The following is a 21866-nucleotide window of genomic DNA, read 5'->3' on the forward strand; positions in this document are numbered from 1 at the left end:
CATTGTGCATGAGGGGGAGTGCAGAGTGGGGACCCAGGGACCATCTGGGGGAAATTGGACATCCCTTGCAGAAGGGCTGTGGGGAGGTGACGAACCAGTCGGAGTGTAGTGTAGCAATGATGAAACATACAATTTTCCACTACCTCTTGAATGCTTCCTCCCCCCACTATCATGATCCCAAGTCTACCTTACATAGCTGGCTGGACCGGAAGATGTACACTGGCACGGATAGGAACTGGAAATACGGGGAATCCAGAACAGATGAGTCCCCCAGGAACAGTGGTGAGAGTGGTAATATCGGGAAGGTGAAGGGAGGGTGAAGGATAAAGGGGAAACAGATGACAAGGATACATGTAACCTCCTCCCTGGAGGACGGACAGTGGAGACCTGGGTGAGGGAGATGTTGGATGGTGTAAGATAAGATAAAATAATAATTATTTATAAATTATTTATAAATTCTCAAGGGTACAAGGGGAGGTGGGAGGCCTGCGACCAATAATGATCTCTATCAGTTGAGTCAGGGAATAGGCCAAACTGGCTCTGTGACATCCAAAGTTATCCACCCATCTTATCACATCTATACCTCTAACCCCTCCTCTTATTATTGCATGTATGTCGCTAGACCACCCCCTCTCATTACTGTAGTACCTATGGCACAACCCCTCCCTGTGATATATGTACTCACCTGTAATTAGGGGGCTTGCACATCCCCGGAGAATATAAAAAGCCTGGATAGCATTAAAGGTCTCTTTCTCCCTCCACGTGGACCATCAGGCGGGGCTGAGGTGAGCATGCTACCATGAATCGTGTCTGACTCCATTTATTTCAATACTTCACTTCTATCTTTCATGCTCTCTATAACTTTACTATGATCTTTACTTATTATCACTGTACAATTGTGCCTACCAGACCCCTAATGATTTGTTAGGGGCTGGCTTCCCCTGACACTGTGGGGTACAGGTCTGCTCTGCACACCTGGGGCTCCTCTGTGTGGTATTCACCTGATGGAGGTGTGAAGTATTTAAACCATTTATGCAAAAGCTGTGAATAAAAATATCTGGCTGCACTGCAGAAATTTGAAAACAAATCTGAGCAGCTGATCGATTCCCAATATGCTGAGACTCTATTTTGGCTTCAGGTTATAGAAAAATCCTGGGCAAGGATTTTGGAGACTCGAGCTGTGGTTGTTACACTGTCATTAATTGAGGGACAAAGGACATAACTTCTTTGAGCCTTTATCTTTCTTTTTTAATATTAAATCTTTTTATTGGGGGCTCATACAACTCTTATTACAATCCATACTTACATCCATTGTGCTGATCACAGTTGTACATTTCCCTCATTATTTTCAAAACATTTGCTTTCTACTTGAGCCTCTGGTACCCATTCATTTTCCCCCTCCTTCTCCACAGCACCCCATGAACCAGTAATTTATAAATTATTATTTTGTCATATCTTACACCGTCCGATGTCTCCCCTCACCCATGTCTCCACCATCTGTCCCCCAGGAAGGAGGCCATATGTAGATCCCTATAATGTTCCCCCTTGCTCACCCAACTTCTCTCCACCCTCCCGGCACCACCATTGTCACCACTGGACCTGAGGGGTTCGTCTATCCTGGATGCTATGTTTCCAGTTCCTATCTGTAGCAGTGTACATCCTCTGGTCTAGCCAGATTTGTAAGGTAGAATTGGGCTCATGAGAGTTGCTGGGGAGAAATCATTTAAGAACTAGAGGAAAGTTCTGTTTCATCATTGCTACACTGCACCCTGACTGGCCCGTTTCCCCACTCCCTACAACCCCGCTGTACAGGGATGTCCAGTTGCCCACAGATGGGCTTTGAGTCCCCACGCTGCACTCCCTCTCATTCACAATGTGATTTTTTTGTGCTTTGATGCCTGATACCTGATCCCTTCAGCACCTCGTGGTCTCGAAGGCTGGTGTGCTTTTCCATGTGGGCTGTTGCTTCACAGCTAGATGGCCACTTGTGTCCCTTTAAGACCCCAGATGCTGTATCTTTTAATAGCCAGACACCATCTGCTTTCACCACATTTGCTTATGCACCCGCTTTGTCTTCAGCGATTGTGTGGGGACAGTCTCCCTTTTCTTATCAATAAAATTAACGGTAGACAAAATGAGCACTGTAATCCCCTTCAACTGTGGCAGGAGAGGATTTCATGGGTAGGCTGATGGTGCAGGGGGTTAGACGTTTGGCTGCTAACCACAGGTCAGCAGGTCACACCCAACAGTTGTTCCTCAGAGAATGAAAAGGCTTTTGGCCTCTGCCAAGATTTATAGCCTCAGAAACCCATGCGGTAATTCTACTGTCATATAAAATTCTACTGTCATTCCGTGGTATGGTGGAGGTGACCGGTTGCTTCCCCAGGAAGCTGAACATCTCCTTCCTGGACACTGGGGGCCAGAAACTCATCCAAGTGGACAATGAACGGCAAACTTCTCACCTTTTTGAGAGGCGGGTGGCCACAGAAATTGAATGGAAGGGTTGTGCTGTCCATGTCAGTGGTGGAAATGAAGAACAAGGTTTTCCCACGAAGCAAGGTGTCTTGACCCAGGGCCACATCCATCTCCCGCTGAGTAAGGGGCCCTCCTGTTACAAACCACGGAGAACTAGGGAGAGGATCCCTCTGGGGCTGCTCTGTGGATGCCAATTTTGGGGAAGAAACATAGCCCAGGACTGACTGATACAACTCGTTGCCTGGGGCCCAAAGGAGCAAGTTTGAATCCTCAAACTTCAATCTCTAAAGATGATGTCTGCCACTGTGTGGAGAGGAAGCCCCTGAACAAAGGCAAGAAACTCATGACCAAAGGGCTCAAGACTCCACGTGCCCTACAATGGTGCACCGAGAAATACAAGGAGAGGCTGCCAAACATGCCAAGCTTTGAGCCAAGAGTCTGAAGGCGGCCAGAGAAATGCCAGGAGCAGATTGCCAAGAGTCAAGGCTGTCCCTTCCGAGAGCTTCTACCTCTGAGTCTGAGACAAGTCAAAAATAAAATAGATTTTGAAGAGGCTCAAATAAAATAAGCTCATCCATTAAAAAAAAAATTTCAATGGGTCATAATTGACTGGCTGGCAGTGAGAGACTAGGGAATTACGATGAGTTAGAAATAGGAAGGTTTTCAGGCTAGAAGGGAAATAATTCAGCTCCTTGGAGTGTGACAGTAAATATGTCATTGCCATCCTTCGGCCTTAAGTGACCCAGTCAGGAAGCTCAGTTCAGATTTATTGACCACCAGCCATCTGTTAAGTGCCGTGGGGGATGCAGGCCCTGCCTAGAGACAGGAGGGAGATGTGAAGACAGCTCTTCCCCAACCCTCTTTTCTCAAAGGCAGGATTGCCAGGGCACGAAGCCTAAAGATCCTGTTAGGGGAACAAAGGGCTCTGGGAGACCCTGTCGAGGCCAGAGGGCTTCCCATCAAGCATTGGACAGAGTCTCCTGCCAGCCTCCCAAGGCCTGTGAGAGCTAGTCCCTGGAGTGAGTGCGGCAGGAAGACCTGATAGCAGCTAATAACAGACACTATTTCTTTTTTGATAGCCGGGCACCATCTGCTTTCTTCACCACACTTTTCTGCAGCACCCATCACTTCAGCAATCTCTCCATAAGGGTGAGCCTCAAGCAGGGCCATGTCCTAAGGACTAATTGTTCTTGGACTGGGGCTAGAATCCAGTGCTTGGCTCTTACTTTTAACGGTAGAGGAGGTGAAGCAGCAGAAAGAAGAGACGCAAATGTGTTAAATAAAAGGTTGTGAAGGGCGGCTCAGGAAGCCAGAGTAAAGCAGTATCATGACATGTGCAAAGACTTGGAGTTAGAAAACCTGTTTGACATTTCTTAAGGTGAAAGAACACAAGTGGGGGAGGAAAGATACAAGCTTCAAGGTACACTATTAAAGGATTGGTATGAGCATAGCATCTGTGTTGCAGGAAACATTTTTTTTTTTTAAATAGACTGCAGTCATTGTACCTAAAAGATTTGGTTGATGTTCAACCATGTCGGGAGGCAGCATGTGATCTAGATGATGGTATTAAAGGAAGAAATCCAAACTGCACTGAACGCATTAACCAAAACCAAGGGAGATGTCTCCACAAACAAACGCAGTTCTGGAGACGCTCTGTCTTTATATTGATATGAAAGAGATACCTGGCTCACTACCTGGAAAAGATCCATGCTTTTTTTCCCCCCCTTTCCAAAGAAAGGCGCTGCAACAGAATGGAGAAATTATCGAACCACACTGTTCATGTCACATAGTCAAAATCGTGGCCAACATAATTACAGATGGTTGCAGCAGAAACTCAAGTCAGGTTCAGAAGGACAGTGAACATGGGTTATCATGGCTGACAGCGCATGAAGTTTGCTGAGGGCTGTGAACGCCAGAAAACTGTTTACGTTTCATTGACTCTACAAAGGCAGGTAATACGTTTATGGCTAATATTGCAAACAATGGGAATTCCACATTTAATTTTACTAACATAGAACCTGTACATAAACCAAGAGGCAGTCGTTCAAATAGAACAAGGAGATGCTGAGTGCTTTAATATCAGGAAAGGTGTGTGTCAGAGGCTTCCTACCCCATGAAGAATTCCAGTCTCGGACACCCACAGCCTTCCTCCAATCCTGATGCCATTCTTCTTCATATGATCCAGCTTCTCTGATGATGTGCTCAGCACACAGATTGAACAAGCGTGGGGAGAGGATACAACCCTGCCACACACCTTCCCGGATTTTAAACCATGCAGCTTTCTCTTGTTCTGTTCACACAACTGCCTCTTGATCCATATGCAAGTTTGAAATTAGCAAAATGAAATCTTTTGGAATCCCCATTCTTCAGCTTATCCACAATTCATTATGGCCCACACGGTCAAAGGCTTTTGCGTAATGAAACACAAGTAAACATCTTTCTGCTATTCTCGGCTTTGAGCTAAGATCCATCTGACATCTGCAACAACAGCCTTTGTTCCACTTCTGAATCTGGCCTGAACTTCTGGCAGCTCTGTGCATGTTGGCAGGAGAGACCAGCCCTAGAGAAGGACATCATGTTTAGGAAAGTAGAAGTGGCAAGAGAGGAAGGCCCTTGACGAGGATTGACACGGTGGCCGCGTCACTGGGCTCGGGCGTAGGAAGGGTTGTGAGGATGGCCCAGGACCATGCAGTGTTTCGTTCTGTTGTGCATGGGGTCACTGTGAGTCAGAGCTGACTTGATGGCACCGAACAAAATGTTTACAATCTGTATCATATTTACATACTTCTGTAATTCCCAATGGCACAATAGTTAAGTACTTGGCTGCTAACCTGAAGGTTGGTAATCTGAACCAACCAGCTTTCTCCAAGGAGAGACTTGGCAGTGGAAATCAACTTGATGGCAGTAAGTACTTATAATTCTAGTGCTTATGCATTCTTATGGACTTGATCTGGACAGGTGCTTCATTAGATGGAGGAGGACTTTGTGGATTGGTGTTGGACATATCGGTTAATATTGGACTTGTGGGCTTGGGCAGGCCCAGGTTGGGGTGTTTTCTTGATGTGCACTTACCCTTTATATAAAACTCTCTCTTATACATATGGGTTTCTGTGGACTTGTTTCTCTAATGTACCCAGACTAACACACTGGCTTTTAATACATGAATATAGCAAGACGTCATAATCATAATCAACTAATTTTAAAAAAGCACTTTTTGTAGCATGCACACAACAAAACACATTTCAAGATCAATTACCCCCGGCTTCCCAGTTTACAAAGAAGGAATCAGAAGTCCATATTTAAGCACCTTAACTTGGGGTGAGAGGCAAGCTGAGCCATTCATTTGCCTCTGGTGCTGCGCTGGCATTTTATCAGAACTCTGCTGCACGCCACTCTCTACCTTGGAGATACAGAAGCACAGTTTGTGACTTAGCTTCTGCTACTTGGCCAAAAAAAAAAAAAAAAAGCCGTGAGAGCAGTAATGTAGCCAATGTCAGGGAGACCCCACAAAGACCATGAATGATATTTTTTCTCCCTTCAATGTCAACGTCCCATTTGGTCTGATGAAACCAACCCAGTGGGGGAAGGCCTGCTTAGGGGCTTCACCAATACTGAGGCTGACTGTACCCCTGAGCACATGGGAAACGTGGAGCTTTTCTGGGGTCACCGGAAGGGAGGGTGGGCATGGCAAAGGGGCTGATGTGGGAATCACTGAAGGCTGTTCAGAAATTTGGCGTGTTCTTCTCCTCTGGGCAACAGCGTTTCTCCTCCTATCTTTGGACCTTTCTTTTCCTAGAAAATGGAGGATACTTTAATTAGAAATGATTATACTTTAATTAGAAACTCGCTGTTATTTGCACCGTCTCTGCGGTTAGCCACCTGGCCAATGACCTACCTTTAGCATTCCGTCCCGTTCCCATTTGAAGAGGCCGCAGTTACTGAAACAGAGAAAAGGGGTTCGCTTCAGCAGGTGCGGTCCTGGGCCGCACACATGCAAATGCTGCTGCTCGGCGCAGGGTGCCGGTCCTCCTGCTCCAGGATCACGTGGCCCAACCGGAGGCCCAGGCCCACTCCTTGGGCGCAGTGAGCATGCTGGCGAGTTCCAGGTGATCCTTGCCAGAGCTGGAATTTCACCTCTCTCAACACTGTGTCTCTGGGCGGTGCAGACAGGCTCTGCTGCTAAGTGGAAACCTGGAGATCTAGAGCTACCAGAGGCACCTCAGAAGGTGGGGGGGCATCTACTGAAAACCCAGTTCACCCATGACACACGCGGGGCCACCAAGAGGCAGAGCTGGCTCCAGGTGAACCACAGGTGTGACCACACTGCATGGGATGAGAGGGCGGCACCCTGGCGGTCAAGGCTGCAACCGAAAGGTGGGTGGTTTGCAGCCATCAGCTGCTCCTGGGGAGGAAGGCACGGCAGCCTGCTTCTGGGGAGATTTGATTTACAGCTGCGAAAACCCTCGGGGTTGGCGCCACTGTGTGCCACTCGGTTGCCGTGCGTGGGACTTGACGTGCTGGTGGTGGCTTTGGTTTGGGGTACACGATGGGTGCACACTGGTTTCTGACAGGTGGCACTGTGAGACTGCAAGTTGGGAACCGAGCCCGCCCTCGTAAGCATGGGGAAGCCAGGAGAGGACGAAGGAGCAATAATGAAGAACGGTCCTTCGAGTCAGGGTGCTGGTGAGCACATGAGAGAGGCCACGGGCCAACGGTTCTGGCTCAGAAGCACAGCCGGACTGCTTACAGTGAGGACGGTGAAGTAGGGCCTCATGGACGGCATCAGTCCCTGGGGTGGAACATCAGGCCAGGGAGAAGGACGGCATCAAGATGGACGGAATGCAGAATCCACCACAATGAACTCAGAGAGCAACAACTGCGAGAATGGGGCGGGACTGGGCAGTGCTTCCTGCTGTTGGGCACAGGCTTGCTACGAGTGGGAACTGACTCAATGGTACTAACAACAACACAACCGGGCACGGGCTGACGAGGGGCTCCGGAGGGCTGGTTGAGGGGGGGGGCGTTGTACGGTGCGTTGTACGGTGAGCCACTGGGGCTGATGGGAAGTTATTCATAGAGGCTTGGCTGCTGCGAACATTGAGACAGTCCACTGAGAAGCAAAACTACAGGTGATCTCCTCCCTGGGGGACGGACAACAGAAAAGGGGGTGAAGGGAGACACTGGATAGGGCAAGATATGACAAAATAATAATTTATAAATTATCAAGGGCTCTTGAGGGAGGGGGGAGCGGGGAGGGAGGGGGATAAAAGAGGACCTCATGCAAAGGGCTCAAGTGGAGAGCAAATGCTTTCAAAATGATGAGGGCAAAGAATGTACGGATGTGCTTCATACAATTGATGTATGTATATGTATGGATGGTGATAAGAGTTGTAATGAGCCCCTAATAAGATGTTTTAAAAAACACACAAAAACCCCAGGTCCTATACTAGTATCCCTTTCATTTTCTTAAAAGCTTACTCTGAGGCTTATTTCTGGGGAGAAAAATGTCTGATGGCTACCTCCTCCAGCCTCTAGATCTGTGGCTTACTCATTTTTCAGAGCCCAGTCTTATTTAAGGAAGAACAAAAGTTTTGTAACCTTCCTATTTTCTGTGTTCTAAAGTTGTGTTTAAGAACCATACGAATTAAAGAGACACTACATTTTTTTTTTCCCCTGAGGGGAGAGCGCGAACGCAGTCCCCCACTACCACAAATTTTGCAGTCGAGTTTCCCGCATTTGGGGAAATCGCAGGGGTCAGCACACCCCAAGTGCAATGGGTGAGCCTCGCCCTGGGAAACCACCTTCATGATCATGGTGTCTCCCCTGCCAGGTATGTATGAGACACTACATTCTTTTTTTTTTTTTTTTTTAATTTTAACAATTTATTAGGGGCTCATACAATTCTTATCACAGTTCATACATATACATACATCAATTGTATAAAGCACATCTGTACAGTCCCTGCCCTAATCATTTTTTTCTCCTCTTTTCTTTTTTTACATTTTATTAGGGACCCATACAACTCTTATCACCATCCATACATATACACACATCAATTGTATAAAGCACATCCATACATTCCCTGCTCCAATCATTCTCAAAGCATTTGCTCTCCACTTAAGCCCTTGCATCAGGTCCTCTTTTTTTTTTCCCCTCCCTCCCCTTTCCCCCCTCCCTCATGTGCCCTTTGTAATTTATACCTCGTTATTTTGTCATATCTTGCCCTATCCGGAGTCTCCCTTCCCCCCTTCTCTGCTGTCCCTCTCCCAGGGAAGAGACACTACATTCTTAAGACTGGTTTAGTATCTATCAAAAGAAATTCACAGCCCAATAATAAATAAATAATGAGGTTTACGAAAGATATGACCTGTGGTCCAAATACAACCTGCTAGCTGTTTTTGTAAGTCAAGGGTTACTGGAACGCCGTGGTGCCCGGTTGTATATTTACGGCTCGGTTTGCACTTGAGAAGCACAGTTGAGTAATTAGGACACAGAGTACACGGTCAACACAACCTGGACTGTTGGCTCTATAGTCTTTCATTAAGAAAAGCCTCTTGGTCCCTTCCTTTTAATCAGAGTCGAGAGAAATAGCTGCTCTTCCAGGAATAAGAGCATCTCCGATGGGGTTTCAGAAGCACATTGCCCGCTTCATTTGTGAGTCCCACTGACTAATCATCCTACATGAAACGGTTTTGCCTCAGTTTCATGTTCACATAAACGCTTGCTATTGCAACATGGTTTGTAACCTGTATTAGAAAGGGATGAGGTGTCAAGCTAAAGATACTTTAAACAAATGACAATGTAGGTAACAGAAAGACTGTCAGGAAATGGTTCCTGATGAAGACTGAGCACTAGCCCGGGCTCCTGGCCACCTTCCCCCAAAGCAGCACTGGGAAACCTTGAAGGGAGATTATTATGGATTCTCAGGATCCCCTTGTTCACTTGGGCAGCGCCACATGCTGGTGAAGACAGGAGGCTACGGAGGGTCTTGTGTACGTCTGACGGCACTCTAGACTGCTCTGGCAATTGCAGAGAGCAATTCTGGTGCTAGCTAGTCAGTGCTCCTCCTGGGTAGATCTCAAACTCTGACACAGAACCATCCGCGGTGATGGAGGGGCTTTGGAAGCAACCTGGGAGGTCGTCCCGGGCAGAGTCGATGAAAGGCAATGGACGCTCAAGGGAGAAGCTATGTGCCATGACCAGTTAGAAACCATAGGCTAGAAGGGTACAGAGAGCAAGGGTATCCTCAAAACACAGAGCTCAGGGAAAAAAGAAACAGCAGAGAAGGGGTAAGTCCAAAGCACTGCTACAAAACCACAGAGACGTGTATGAAACTACCCAAACGTGAAGCTATTGCTTCTTGACCCACTCACCATCCAGGTCCATAGACTTCTGAAAGGACATTTCAACGTCTCTAGCCGCCCCCACCCCCCTGAAGAACGCCATCTTCTTTATTTACACGACGTCAGAAAGCACTATGCTTGGATAACTTTGAGGGGCCCAAAGCATGTTCCGCTCCACGTGCTTTGAGTTTGGGGAACAAAAGAAGTTGAAGGGGCGAGGTCCGGTGGTTGAGATAAATTTCCCAACAAAATTCTCCCGGGCCAGTCCGGGCCTCCTTGAAAACCCGCAGGGGCATTGGTTGTGCTGGAAAGGAATTCCCCCGTACAACCTGTCTGCTCTCTTGATAACCAGTGCAGATTCTAATTTTCTTAAAACTTCTTCCTGATAAACTACCATGATCAACCTGTGTCCTTCATGAAAATCAATCAATACCCTTTGGGATAAAAACAACAAACAAAAATAGTTGTCATAAGCTTCTGTCTGAATTCTTCTGGAATTTCTCTGGCTCAGCAATTTCCCTTGGAAACCACTGTTTTGATTGGACCTTTGTGGAGAAGGTGCCTTAAGGAGACCAAGATATTTGTTCACACCCAAAACCTGTCTACAGCCATTATTGAACCCAGGAACATGTTTAAGCACACATTGTTTGCAATAAACCTGTGTATGTAATGCTACTGAAGCCCACACCCCGGCCCTCAAAAAAGACAGAGCCAGAAGACCCTTAAGAGACACACATGCAAATGTTTACAATCATTTTAAAAAGAGGATGAACTCCTGAAGGGTGGAGAGGCCCCAACAACTACACATATATTTGTCAAACCACCTTTCATTTAATTCTTGAAAAAATTTTTAAGGGCTTATTTTGAGTCAGGAGACTGATGGGTAAACGTTGTGCTGCTAGCCTCAAGGTCCCCGGTTCAAAGCTGCCAGCCCCTCTGAGGGAGATGGCGAGGCTACCTGTCCTGTGGAGCTTCATTGTCTCAGGAGCCCTAGACTGGGTCTCTGAGTTGAAACCGAAGCATGGCTGGCATGGTGGGCTCCGTGCTCGGCTGCTAATCTCAAGGTCATCAGTTAGAAACCACCAGCCGCTCCATGGGAGAAAGACGAGACTTTCTAGTCTTGTAGAGAGCGACGGCCTCGGAAACCCACAGGAGCAGTTCTGCTGTTCTACAGGGTCGCTAAGCGTTGGCATCGACTCAAGGGCAGCGGGTTAGTAGTTAGTTAGTGAACCATGGGATGTGGCAGTGAGTAGACAGGATCTCTTCCTTTCAACATCTCTAGTGTCAAGGGTATCTAGGAGGGTTAAGAAGCCTTAGGAAAATGCCATTGGACTCTCCAGAAGCCAGTTAAACTGGTACTAACCGCTGGGGAGCTCTGAACTCCAGACCCCAAGGCCTTGACTGAATGAAGGTTTCAACACCACACCCTGCTGCAGTTAAAGATTTTTTTAAAGAACAAAGTCAAGTTTTGTTTTGATTTACTTTAGGATCAATAAAGAATATTTGAATTAATAAAAAAGAAAAAAGAAGCCTTAGAAATAAAAGATTCAAATCTCACAAGAACAACTGTCCAATGTTCCGCTGGACGAGCCTGGCGTAGGAATGGGAAAGAACCCGTGAGTCCCTGGCAGTTCTCCTACCTGCAGTGCTTCTTAGGGAGCCTGTCCAGCGAGATACTCCTGTTTCCACAGGGGCACTTGAAGAAGCGCTTCACGCCATCATGGAAGTGGTAGTCGTGTTGCTTGCTGATGCAGGTCTCCAAGGGCTTGAAATGGGTGTAGGCACACTGCGGAACCAACAGAAAGATGTGCTAAGTCTCCAAATAATAAGCCATGGCGGAAACCCTCCGGGGAAGTTCCACTGTGTCACCCAGGGCAATGGTGAGTCCTAATTGATGTCAGAGCACATGGTAACGACGGTAACATACATGCTGGTGAATATATAAAATGAAACACACACACACACACGTTAGCCCATGGTCGCCCCTACTTGGGACCTATCTATGGAGGCCTATCTGGTTCTTTGACAAATATGTCAGAGGGAGAAGAGTGTATTATTAGTCTTAATTTATAAACTTAACCCAAGGCAGAGAATATTAAGTAGCTGATTTTTAATTTGGATCCTCAGTAGTGCCGAAAAGTACAAGAAATGGGGGGTAAAGCTCGAAGCGGGTACCAGGGGAGTACAATGTAATTTCTGGTAATTACAGAGTCTAGATAAATGACTCTAATTTTCGGCAACCTCCAAAAACGCAGAGTGAAATGCCCGCTGTGGCCGGCTGACCCAGCCCCCAAGGCGGTCCCGTGGCAAAGTGGGATTCAAGACTGCAGTTAATTAAGGTTCCCAATGAGCTGATCTTAAGATAGGGTGATCTTCTTGGATGATCTAGCTCAGTGGTTGTCAACTTCCTAATGCCGTGAGCTTATACAGTTCCTTATGTTGTGGGGACCCTCCCAACCATAGTTATTTTCGTTGCTACTTCATAACTGTAATTTTGGTGCTGTTATGAATTGGGTGACCCCTGTGAAAGGGTCGTTTGACCCCCCAAAGGGGTCGCGACCCACAGGTTGAGAACTGCTGCTTTGGCTGGACTCAAGTAAATCACAGAGGTGCTAGGAAGATGAAGAGGGCGATGAGCCAAAGAACAGGAGCAGGGCCCCCTACTCACTCACTGTCATCAAGTAGGTTCCAATTCAGTGACCTTACAGAGCAGGGTGAAATCAATTGCCCCTGTAGGCTTCCCAGATTACATACCTTGATGGGGGTAGAAACCCCCATCTGTGTCCTCCGGAGCAGCTAGAGGCTTTGGTCTTATGGTTAGCTGGCCAACACTTAACCCATTGCACCACCAGGGTCCCAAGACCAAGCCCTAGAAGCTAAAAAACCCAAGGAAACAGATTCTGCCCTCCAGCCTCCAGAGAGAAATGCAGCCCCCCAGGGCCTTGTTTCTGGTCCAGTAAGCCCAGTGAGACAACACGGAACGGTAGACAATACCCTGGGGGACGGGGGTGGGAGCCGCTGTGTATGTCTGTGATGAGTTGTTCAGAGCCACAGTCAGAAATGAAATCACCAGCGATCTCTTCAGATTCACCTGGCTGTCAGGGTAAATAAATAAAGGCGGCCATCTGAGACAAACTGGGGCCCTTCTGCTTCATTCTCTAAAGATGATCTTTGAAAATGGTCACCTTTGTGCATTCTCCAAGGCGGGAACTTTCCGAAGGAAACCTTCGATGGCACCGGAGTCAAGGCCAAGTCCCACATGGACAGGAGAATTTAAGGTTTTAATAGGAATAAAAGTCAAGAAATTGCTCTCGGTAGAGGCCTCTTCCGCCTTTAACACGCTTCTTCGGCTGCTTGGCCACTGGGGTACAATTTGAGTGAGTGGCAATGGAAAGAGCTGTGTTCTGCAAACACTTTTCATTTATTGATATTGGAAAGAGGACTTAGGATTGGGATCTCCCAACAGACGTAAGTTGGAAAATCTGAAAACATGAACAAAAATATCAGTCACACTTGGACTCGAGACTTATTTTAATAACTAAATCACTGAATTATGCTTAATTAATATGGTCCTCCCAGCCGTAATGCCTTACGTGATATAATTCTGGATTTCATACACCTCTGGTTGGATAGTCTCACTTTGGAGGGCATGCTCTACTCCACAAACAAACCAAAAGAGGAGCTCTGGTGGTACAGTGGTTACAAGTTGGGATGCTAACTGCAAGGCCAGCAGTTCGAAACCACCAGCTAGCTGCTCCCTAGAAGAAAGACGGGGCCTCCCACTCCCGTAAAGAGTTACCATCCCGGAAACTCACAGGGGCAAGTCTATTCGGTCCAATAAGGTTGTTAAGAGTTGGCATCCACTCGGTGGCAGTTTGGCTGCTGTTACTGTGATGGATGTAAGGAAGGATATGCCACAGGAGAAATGCTGCTTCTGGAGCGGCACCGGGAAGCCTGGCTGATTAAGATTAGCACGAGGCCCATGCCTACTGGAAACATCCTGCCACAGGCCCTACATCACGTGTACAAAAACAGGATACAGTCCAGGGTGGAGAGTGGATTATATTTGGGTGAAGGGCTATATGTTCATTTGATTGTCCCATGTACTCCCCCATGCTCCCCCAACCAAACGACCTTGCCTTGCACCAGTCTGGTAAGAAGTGGCGGAAGCTACTGATGGGATTTGCCTTTGAGGAACTGTGAGCAGGATTCCTTTGCAGTGCTATTCTGGGGCCGCTGACAAGCAGGGGGTGTGATCTCATCACTGGCAAGAGCCAGGAGCGGAAAATGTCCTCTGGATCCAGCATCGGGCTCCCCGCTGCCCGACCTTTGGATTTTGGACTGAACAGCACCCACCACATGAGACATCTTGAACTTCTGTGAGTTTTTGTGCGACACTGCGGTGAATCCGCAGAACTAAAACCACGAGGGAATAGAATCCACTCAGTGGAGCAGACGAGCATCTCAGAAGAGCTGGACTTTGGGACTTCTTTCATCTCTAACTCCTTGGAATTCTTGCAAAAGAAAGAATCACCAAAGACATAAATATGATAATGCCAAGTCAGATAGTTTAGCCAAGGACCCAGAGGTTGTGAAGATCAAGGAGATATTAGGAACTTGAGAAAGGGAAGTAAGAATAACTTTGATGCAGGGGTCCAGGGGAAAGAGATGTCAGAGGCTTGTGCACAGAGCTGGGAGCGGTGGTCTGAAGCCAGGGGAAACTCATCTGTAACCGGTTTCCCAGTGTGGTTTGTTTCCAGTCTACGTGAACAACACGAGCTGGTCTCCAGACATGAGATATGAGCCCACATTCTCAACTTGCGACACCGGCAGCACAAACAAGGCCGCAGGCCCCAAGCCCGCCTCCACCCACCGTCTTGCACGTCACCACGCGGCACTTCACTTCTCTCATGTTCTTCATCTTGTCTTCCATTTGCTCTTTTTTCACCAGTGGCTCAAAATAGCGTTCCTGAAGCTCCGCCTCAGCCTGCAATGACAAGGCACGAAGGAGCCTGGTACCGAATCATATATACATTCGGGTAGCAGCTCATTAATAAGCAAGAGAACCGAAAAGACAGGTTAATTTTATGAAGACATTGGATAAAACCTAAATGAGCTGACAGCCACTGGAAGATTTAAGTAGAAACAACCTTTAGTAGGTTAAAAAACAAAAACAAACCCACCAGCTTTTTAAAACACCAAATAAAAATCAAAACCTCAAAGATTCTGAACAACATTGTAATGAGTCAAGTACCCACACATTCAACTTAGGGGATGTACTTACTCAGCAGGAGTCTCGCAGTAACAGCCCAGCCTAGTAGACATTAGTCTCCAGGCCAAGTGCTTGGCAGGAGACATTCCTTTGTTTAGAACAAGTGGAAAGAGGTGTGAGGGAAGAGAACTGTGCCCAGCAGAGTGCAGGCAAGCTCTGGCGTCACTGCCGCTACAGAGAGGAAAAGGGTCTAGCCTTCTGGTGGCCACAGAAGCAGGGCTCGGGGTGACTGTCTGGGTGGGTGACTCTAGCACCTCTCCCGAATGGGCGTCAAGTCCAGTCCCCACTCAGGTCTTGGCTAGGCATGGTTAATGGAATGAAGAGCAGACCTTCCTGAGGATGGCACTGCCCGGAAGAGACTTGCTTTGAAAGTGTGTGGAATGTTCTTTGCTTTCCCAGTGACTGAGGGGCACTACTGGCAGGGGCAAAGGATGCAGTACCTTCTGCAATCCTGAGCAGGCACGCCCTACCCCCAACAAAGAATTGTTCCCACGTGGCTTCTGAACGTTCTGTGGGGTATTAGGCGGCTGACAAGCGGAACACAACCCTAGAACCTAGCTGTTACATACAACCCTAAAATGTGTGCGCGTGGTGTTCCCATGCCGCCACTTATCAAGGGTTGACTGTACCTTGGTGTGTGTGTAAGGTCCTCAGTTTTATCCTCAAAAAAAAAAAAAAAAAAATCACAATGTCTGAGAAACACACCCACGGCAGTATTAAAAGAGTCAGCAAGAAAACACATGTTTATTAGTCTTCATTCCCAGCTGTCTCATTTACTTTTAAACCTAAGTCTACTTTATAATTTTTTTCTAGTGTAATTGTGCCTAGGTAGCAACACACTGAAATACTTATTTCTGTTGTTTTCCTTGTTTAAACCAGTGTGTTCTTATTGAGAGTATATACGGCAAAAAAGAAAGCGATTCAAGTTCCTGCGTGTAGCATTCAGTGAGTGACATCGAATGCATTCATTTTTCTTTTGCCGGATCTTGGTGACCCTACCATATTTATGGTGAAGGCTGGCGTTACTCGCGGCATCATTGCCGTGACCTGTGAGTCTGACTTCAGGAAAAGGGAGCAAGATGGAGTAGTTGCCATTAGAGAGGAGGCACGGGGAAAGGCAGGGCCGGTGACGAGCAAATCCCCTCTGTCTTTTGGGCTCTCTCACCTCTTTGAGGATGCCTGTGTGCTTAGACTTGGCCTTTAGAATTTTCTGAAATTCTTCAGATTCCAAGTAGGCAAGTTGCTCCTTCCATTTCTTCTTGGCCGGTTCCAGTTCACCCTCAGCTAGAGCCCAGAGGAAAGAGATCAACTGTTAAGAATGTCAGCAGGCTCACGAGGTCCACCCACTCAGCCTCCATCGCCTCTTTCTGGCTCTGCCTTCCATGCCCTTCATGCAGACTACTCTCTCCACTGCTATCAGTGGGAGAAGTTCAGTGGGAGAAGTTCTTAGGAAACAGGCTGAGAAGTGGAACAGAGGCTACAGAGTGCTGTCATGGCAGATTCCACTGCTGCATTAGCTTCTCTAAACCGGGAGCTATTATGAATAATAGTCACACAAATTCTACTCGTAAATGGATTTTCAAATTATACCGCCAACTTCACAATTTAAAGAGAAAAATAGAGCATCTTAAAGGGATTCCATGTCTCTCAAGGAAGCCTTGATAATGTCAATACAAAGCTCCAACAACGCGCCATCTTTCCCCCCGAGGGTTAAAAATGTGTATTTCACTGAAATTTAATGTGATCACAAAGACCGGTCAGTTGCAGCCGGCGGAAACTCGATTTAGGCCCACTGTGTGGAGGGGCTGCACTCAGGGGCTCCCACGTAACACCTGTGAGGACGGCGAGGCAGGCAGGGTTGGGCTGTACGTGAGACACGCCAGCACCGACTCAAGGGCACCCCCCTTCCCCCTCTCCCCCCGCAGAAGGAACAGGAAGCAAGACCATGGCTGTGGGAATCAGGGACCGGGACGCTGCCGTACCTGGAGGAGAAGGGGTGGTGCTCTTTTCTACCCGCTCCATCACTTCCAAGACAGTCTCCGGGTCCCTCTGCTTCCTTTTAATGCTGTTGGGGTCCGTCTTGGTAAGAATTTGGCTTTTTGCCCTTAATTTGTTTATGGCAGCTAACTGGGGTGGGAGAGGGGGTGGGAAAAAAAGGGCAAGGGAGATGAACATCGGAAGGAGGAGGCAGGCATCTGTAAACCTGCACCTCGTCTCTTTGTGTCATTACGCAACTATTACAACAGTAAATGCAAGGGAAACAGGTCTCGAACAGTGTAACCTAGCCAGACTGTAGACTGCAGAGGCTGGGCAGGCATTTTGTGAAGATCTCACACTACAGGAGACCGACCAGGGAAGACATTTCAGACTTTCCTGTTCAGCCCCGGGAGAAAACTCCTTGGTTTCTGGGGCACACTCAGGAATCCCGTTACCACGTTGGAAATCTGTTTTGGAGTAAAACAGAATTACCGTATATACTTGTGTGTAAGCCGAGTTTTTCAGCACATATTTTTGTTATTCAGCACAAAAAATGTGCTGAAAAACTGGGGTTCGCTTTATTCACGGGTCAGTGGTACCCCAGTGAGGTGTAACATCTCGCGGGTGATTACCGTTCCTCCACTGTTCATTCAAAGCCCCGCTGACACTGCAGGGTTTTGAATGTTTGTTTCCTCACATCTAACCAATCAGAGCCGTCCTATGACGTGGACGGCTCCAATTCGCAGAAGCACCTGTAGTGATTCACTTGCCGGCAGCTGAACTGGCAAGGATGTGTCTGTGGGTGCGCTCCGTCTCTCCCCTCTGGTCTCTGTGTTAATTCACATCCTGCATTTCCCACCCTAGGCTTATACTTGAGTCAATCAGTTTTTCTGGTTTCCCGGGTGATAATTAGGTACCTCGGCTTATGCTCAGGTCGGCTTATATTCGAGTATATACGGTAGGTCTGAGTTCCAGCCCTGGCACTTAAGAGCTTGCGTTCTTTTTTTTTTTTTTTTTTTCACAAAAGAAAGGCTTGTAGTTCGTTCAAGGATCGTTTGCTGGCCCTTAGGAGCGTTTTCCAGTCCAGTCTGTTGGGGCACCACGCCCTGGCCCCAAAGTCCACTTTCAGCATTCCCTGGGGACCTTGCCACTCCATTCCCTTGCTGTTCCGCTGCACTCCCCCAGTGCTTTGCCTTGGTGTGGTAGGATCAGGTCAGGTGCAATTCCCACACTGTGTCTCCGGTGCAGTCCCTTGTATCGCCCTTAGTCACTGATTGGCATCATTTCTCATAGTGGGGCCAGCCATGTTGTTCTCTCTGTGGACTGGCTGCTCTACTCAGGAACATCATCTTCACGGCCTGGTGGGCCAGGCTGTGCTCCACTCTCTCCTCCTGCCCCTTCATCTGCTCCCGTGTGCTCTGATCAGATATGTCCATCTCCCGGAGCTGCAGAGTCAATGTCGTCCTTTGAAACAAATTCTTTTCGGGGGAGGGGCAGGAATCCACTTAATTTTTGGTGCTGGGGCCAGCCTCCCAGACAGAGCTTGTGTTCTTCGACAAATTACTTAAACACTCAGCTTCAGTTGATGCATCTATGTGCAACTGGACGATGCACTAGCTATCTTTGAAGCTTGTCGTCGTGCAAACGAGACAAAAGTATGCAAAGCATGCACTTGTACGCAGCAGAGGACATGTACGCAAGGCATCACAGGTCTGGAGCACGATGAGCAGATGTTGGCAATTGCTGTTAGTATTGTGATTAGGACCAGCATTATGAAGTGTAAAGCTTTGGCTTGTAGTGAGTCTTCTGCCCTTAGTTTGGTTATCTCAGTGAACTGGGGGGGGCGGGGATTTCCAGGGGGGTGGCATGAGGGCACTCTGGTGGAGAGGAGGCAGGCGCTGGGCAGTGGGGTTCTGAGGACATCTCGCCTCCACTTCCATCAGTGATGGCTGTTGGTGGTCTACAGTCAGGGCTCCTGTAGAAGACTGCTTTCGAAGAAGGCGCCCACTGTTAAACCAGCTTGAAGGGCAGTGTGTTACTCTGTGGCCTCAAAACAGTTCCAAGAAGGATTCCCCCGGCCACTCTCTCCAGCTGTGACACATTATCTTCCTCTAAGCCAGAAAGCATGGATAGTGGCTACCTTTCTTGGATTAAGTGAACAGCATTATGTTGATACCGTTATCATCTTAAGTTGCTTCAACTACAGGCCTCCTGGCGAAGAAATAGCTGCTAGATAGCTGTCTTTCCTGGTACAAAAGTATGAATGCTGGGGACTCAAGCTGTGCCTTGCAGACCTGTCAGGAAGATAAACCCGGGCCAGTTACCTTTTTGGCTTCGGCTAAAGCACCCAGTTTTGGTCTTGGTGGGGGCGACTCATCAAAGAAGAGAATATCCTCTCCCTCAGCGACGCCTCGCCCAAGCTTGGGGGTCTGTGGGGCTGGGGTGCCTTCCCGCCTGGGAAGCTCAGCTCCTGTGAGTGGTGGTGGAGAAGTGGGCTGCCGAGAAGAGGTCGGCAGAGCTGGGTGCGCCCCCTGACTCGCGCTTTGGAGGAATCTTTAAAGAAACACCGAGAAACAAAATAAGCAAGCAGGGCCTTGGAACTGCGCTGGGAGATCTTAGAGGTGCGTGGTATTTTACATACAGTTTTCAGGGCTATTTAAAAATAAATAAAGACCTCAGCTATCAGTTAGCCCCAATCATTTTAAAACACGTGAAGAAATTGAAGCCCCAAATCATGTTGGGATTAGAAGGCCCAGGTAATCCAAGGCCAGTGTTCTTTGCACTCCCACGTACCCAGTCTGGCAGACCACAGGCTGAGCCTGCGGCAGGTCTTTCCTTTCCTACAAGGCCCACAATGCTGTGCAGAGCACACTTGAGCCCAGACAGCCACGCCTCCCGTGAGCACAGGAGGAAAAGTCCTGCAGGGTTCCCTTGCTGCGCCTCAGTCTAATGCATCCGAGTCCCTAAACCCATCCCCCTATTTCCCCAAGGATTGCCTCTTCGCTTACAATGGACTTCCGTGGTCATGGAAGTACGGATCCGTCAGGAGTCCAGATCTGGGACCGCACCGTTGTCAAAATATTGGAATAGCTGAGTTAGGAAGTTGGCTGTCTCACCTTTACTGTCATTGGTCACAACATAAGGACAAGAATGCCTGTCCCAGAGTACTGGCCACATGCAGTCAGGACGCCACAGTGCCAGGCCCACATTAAGCACCTGTCGACAGGAGTTCTTATCACAACGCAGACGCCTCTGACCTGTCCTCCTTCTAGAGCCAGGGCCTTGTGCATGGCTTATTTTAGCGTCTCACTTTAATATGCCTCTGGTACAGTGGCAACCTCCACATGTTGGCTTTACGCGGACATTACAAGCCCAATTGCGCAAGACCAGGACATGGGAGCCAAACAGGTAAAAGGATGGCTTCCCCTTGGAAAGCCTTCTTCCAAGGTTCCCTCTTTTCCTTACTACTGACCAAGACCCAGCCCATCTGGTATCCGGGTTCCCTAGCACAAGTAAGGAGCAGAGAGCCAAAAATGCTGCTTAGGTTACGCTGAAAGGAGTTTTTAAGACATTTCGCACCACAAACACAGCGAACCAAAATGAGAAGTCCTATTTTCTTAAATCCATGAAGACCCTCTGAGGCACCTCCCAGTGTCCTCTCGACTGCTACTTACCGCTTCTGCACTTCTCCTGACTTCTTCTTCCTCATCTCCAGTAGGTGTTGCTTCTGCTGCTTTAAGAGGGCTGATGCTGAGATAGACTGAATAGCAGCAAGGTTAGGGCCCCCCGTGACCCCTAAAACACAAAGGCACCGTCTGAGAAGGCTCATCGGAGGCAGAGAGACGCTACGAAGAACAGTTCTACTCTGACACACTTGGGACCTGGGGTGCTCAAGGGCAACTGGTTAGAACCAAGTGGACCATCCGTACCTGATGTCTTGGCTTTGGCTAAGTGTCGTTTTAAGTTTCTGGCTCCGGACGTAGGCAAGTCCATCAGCTCTCTGAACTCCTCAGAACAAGACAAGCTCTTCTGTGGTAATCCTGTAATGCCAAGACACCAACTTAGCAGATTCAAACTTCAGTCCCCTTGGTGGCCTATGAGTCACCAGCTCATATTTCCATATTTATAATATAGTCATTTACAAACGAGGTAGACAAAAACACCAAGAAAAAATAAAGAAACAATCCCTGCCTCTATGATCATGCTTCTAGTTATTAGGAAACTAGGTAATTAATATGTGCTGGGCTTTTTCCTGAATTATTTCTGGAATATATGGCCCAGGGCCTACTCACCCCCAACCAGTTTATGAATAAAGCCATAGTACAGTGGCTTCACCAGTAGGCTCAACCGTAACAAGTGTGAGACTGGTTCAGGCCCGCGGTGTTTCGGTCTGCTACACTGGGTCGCTGTGAACTGGAGCGGACTCAACAACACTTACCAATACACAGCAGGAGGGGCAGCATTTTCTGATCCAGACTGTTTTAACGACAGCTTCAACCGGGTCCCTAATACTGGCCCTACTGCTGGGCAATAAAAAGGCTTAGGCCCAGCTAGTCCAAGGAAATTCATAGGAGTGGCTGGTCAGGCAAGCAGGGAACGTGCTGAAATGCTAACTGAGAGACTGGATGTTCAGGCCCACCCAGGGGCGCTTTGGAAGAAAGGTCTGGTAAGTGTTTTCTCAAAGCCCAACCCCTGGAAACTCTCTCTGGGGCACAGTGTCCGCTGGCACACGTAGGGTCGCCGGGAGTGGGAGTTGACCTCGTGGCAGCTGGTGAAAGAGGACTCATTTTCACAGTAGA

The 21866-nt window shown here is 48.0% G+C and overlaps 1 protein-coding gene and 1 non-coding gene across 3 annotated transcripts in view; both read right to left on the minus strand.

Annotated features, from left to right (window-relative positions):
• Positions 1-1287: 1287 nt before the first annotated feature.
• MCM10 (minichromosome maintenance 10 replication initiation factor) overlaps positions 1288-21866 on the minus strand; it is a 48903-nt gene continuing 28324 nt past the window's right edge. The window contains exons 12-20 of one of the 2 annotated variants that reach the window (XM_075552365.1): positions 20997-21107; positions 20742-20862; positions 19392-19620; positions 17073-17217; positions 16256-16374; positions 14692-14805; positions 11459-11604; positions 6371-6413; positions 1288-6267 (exon numbers count right to left, since the gene is read on the minus strand). In XM_075552365.1, coding sequence (XP_075408480.1) covers positions 6184-6267; positions 6371-6413; positions 11459-11604; positions 14692-14805; positions 16256-16374; positions 17073-17217; positions 19392-19620; positions 20742-20862; positions 20997-21107 — 1112 coding nt within the window. In that variant the 3' untranslated portion in view covers positions 1288-6183. The remainder of the gene's footprint in view (positions 6268-6370; positions 6414-11458; positions 11605-14691; positions 14806-16255; positions 16375-17072; positions 17218-19391; positions 19621-20741; positions 20863-20996; positions 21108-21866) is intronic. The other variant, XM_075552364.1, reaches the window with a different exon arrangement.
• On the minus strand, positions 8151-8313 carry LOC142452168 (U1 spliceosomal RNA). Its single transcript, XR_012785203.1, has one exon. It is a non-coding gene; the product is annotated as a U1 spliceosomal RNA (small nuclear RNA).

This window comes from Tenrec ecaudatus, chromosome 6 (assembly GCF_050624435.1).
Source record: "Tenrec ecaudatus isolate mTenEca1 chromosome 6, mTenEca1.hap1, whole genome shotgun sequence".
Classification (NCBI taxonomy): domain Eukaryota; kingdom Metazoa; phylum Chordata; class Mammalia; order Afrosoricida; family Tenrecidae; genus Tenrec; species Tenrec ecaudatus.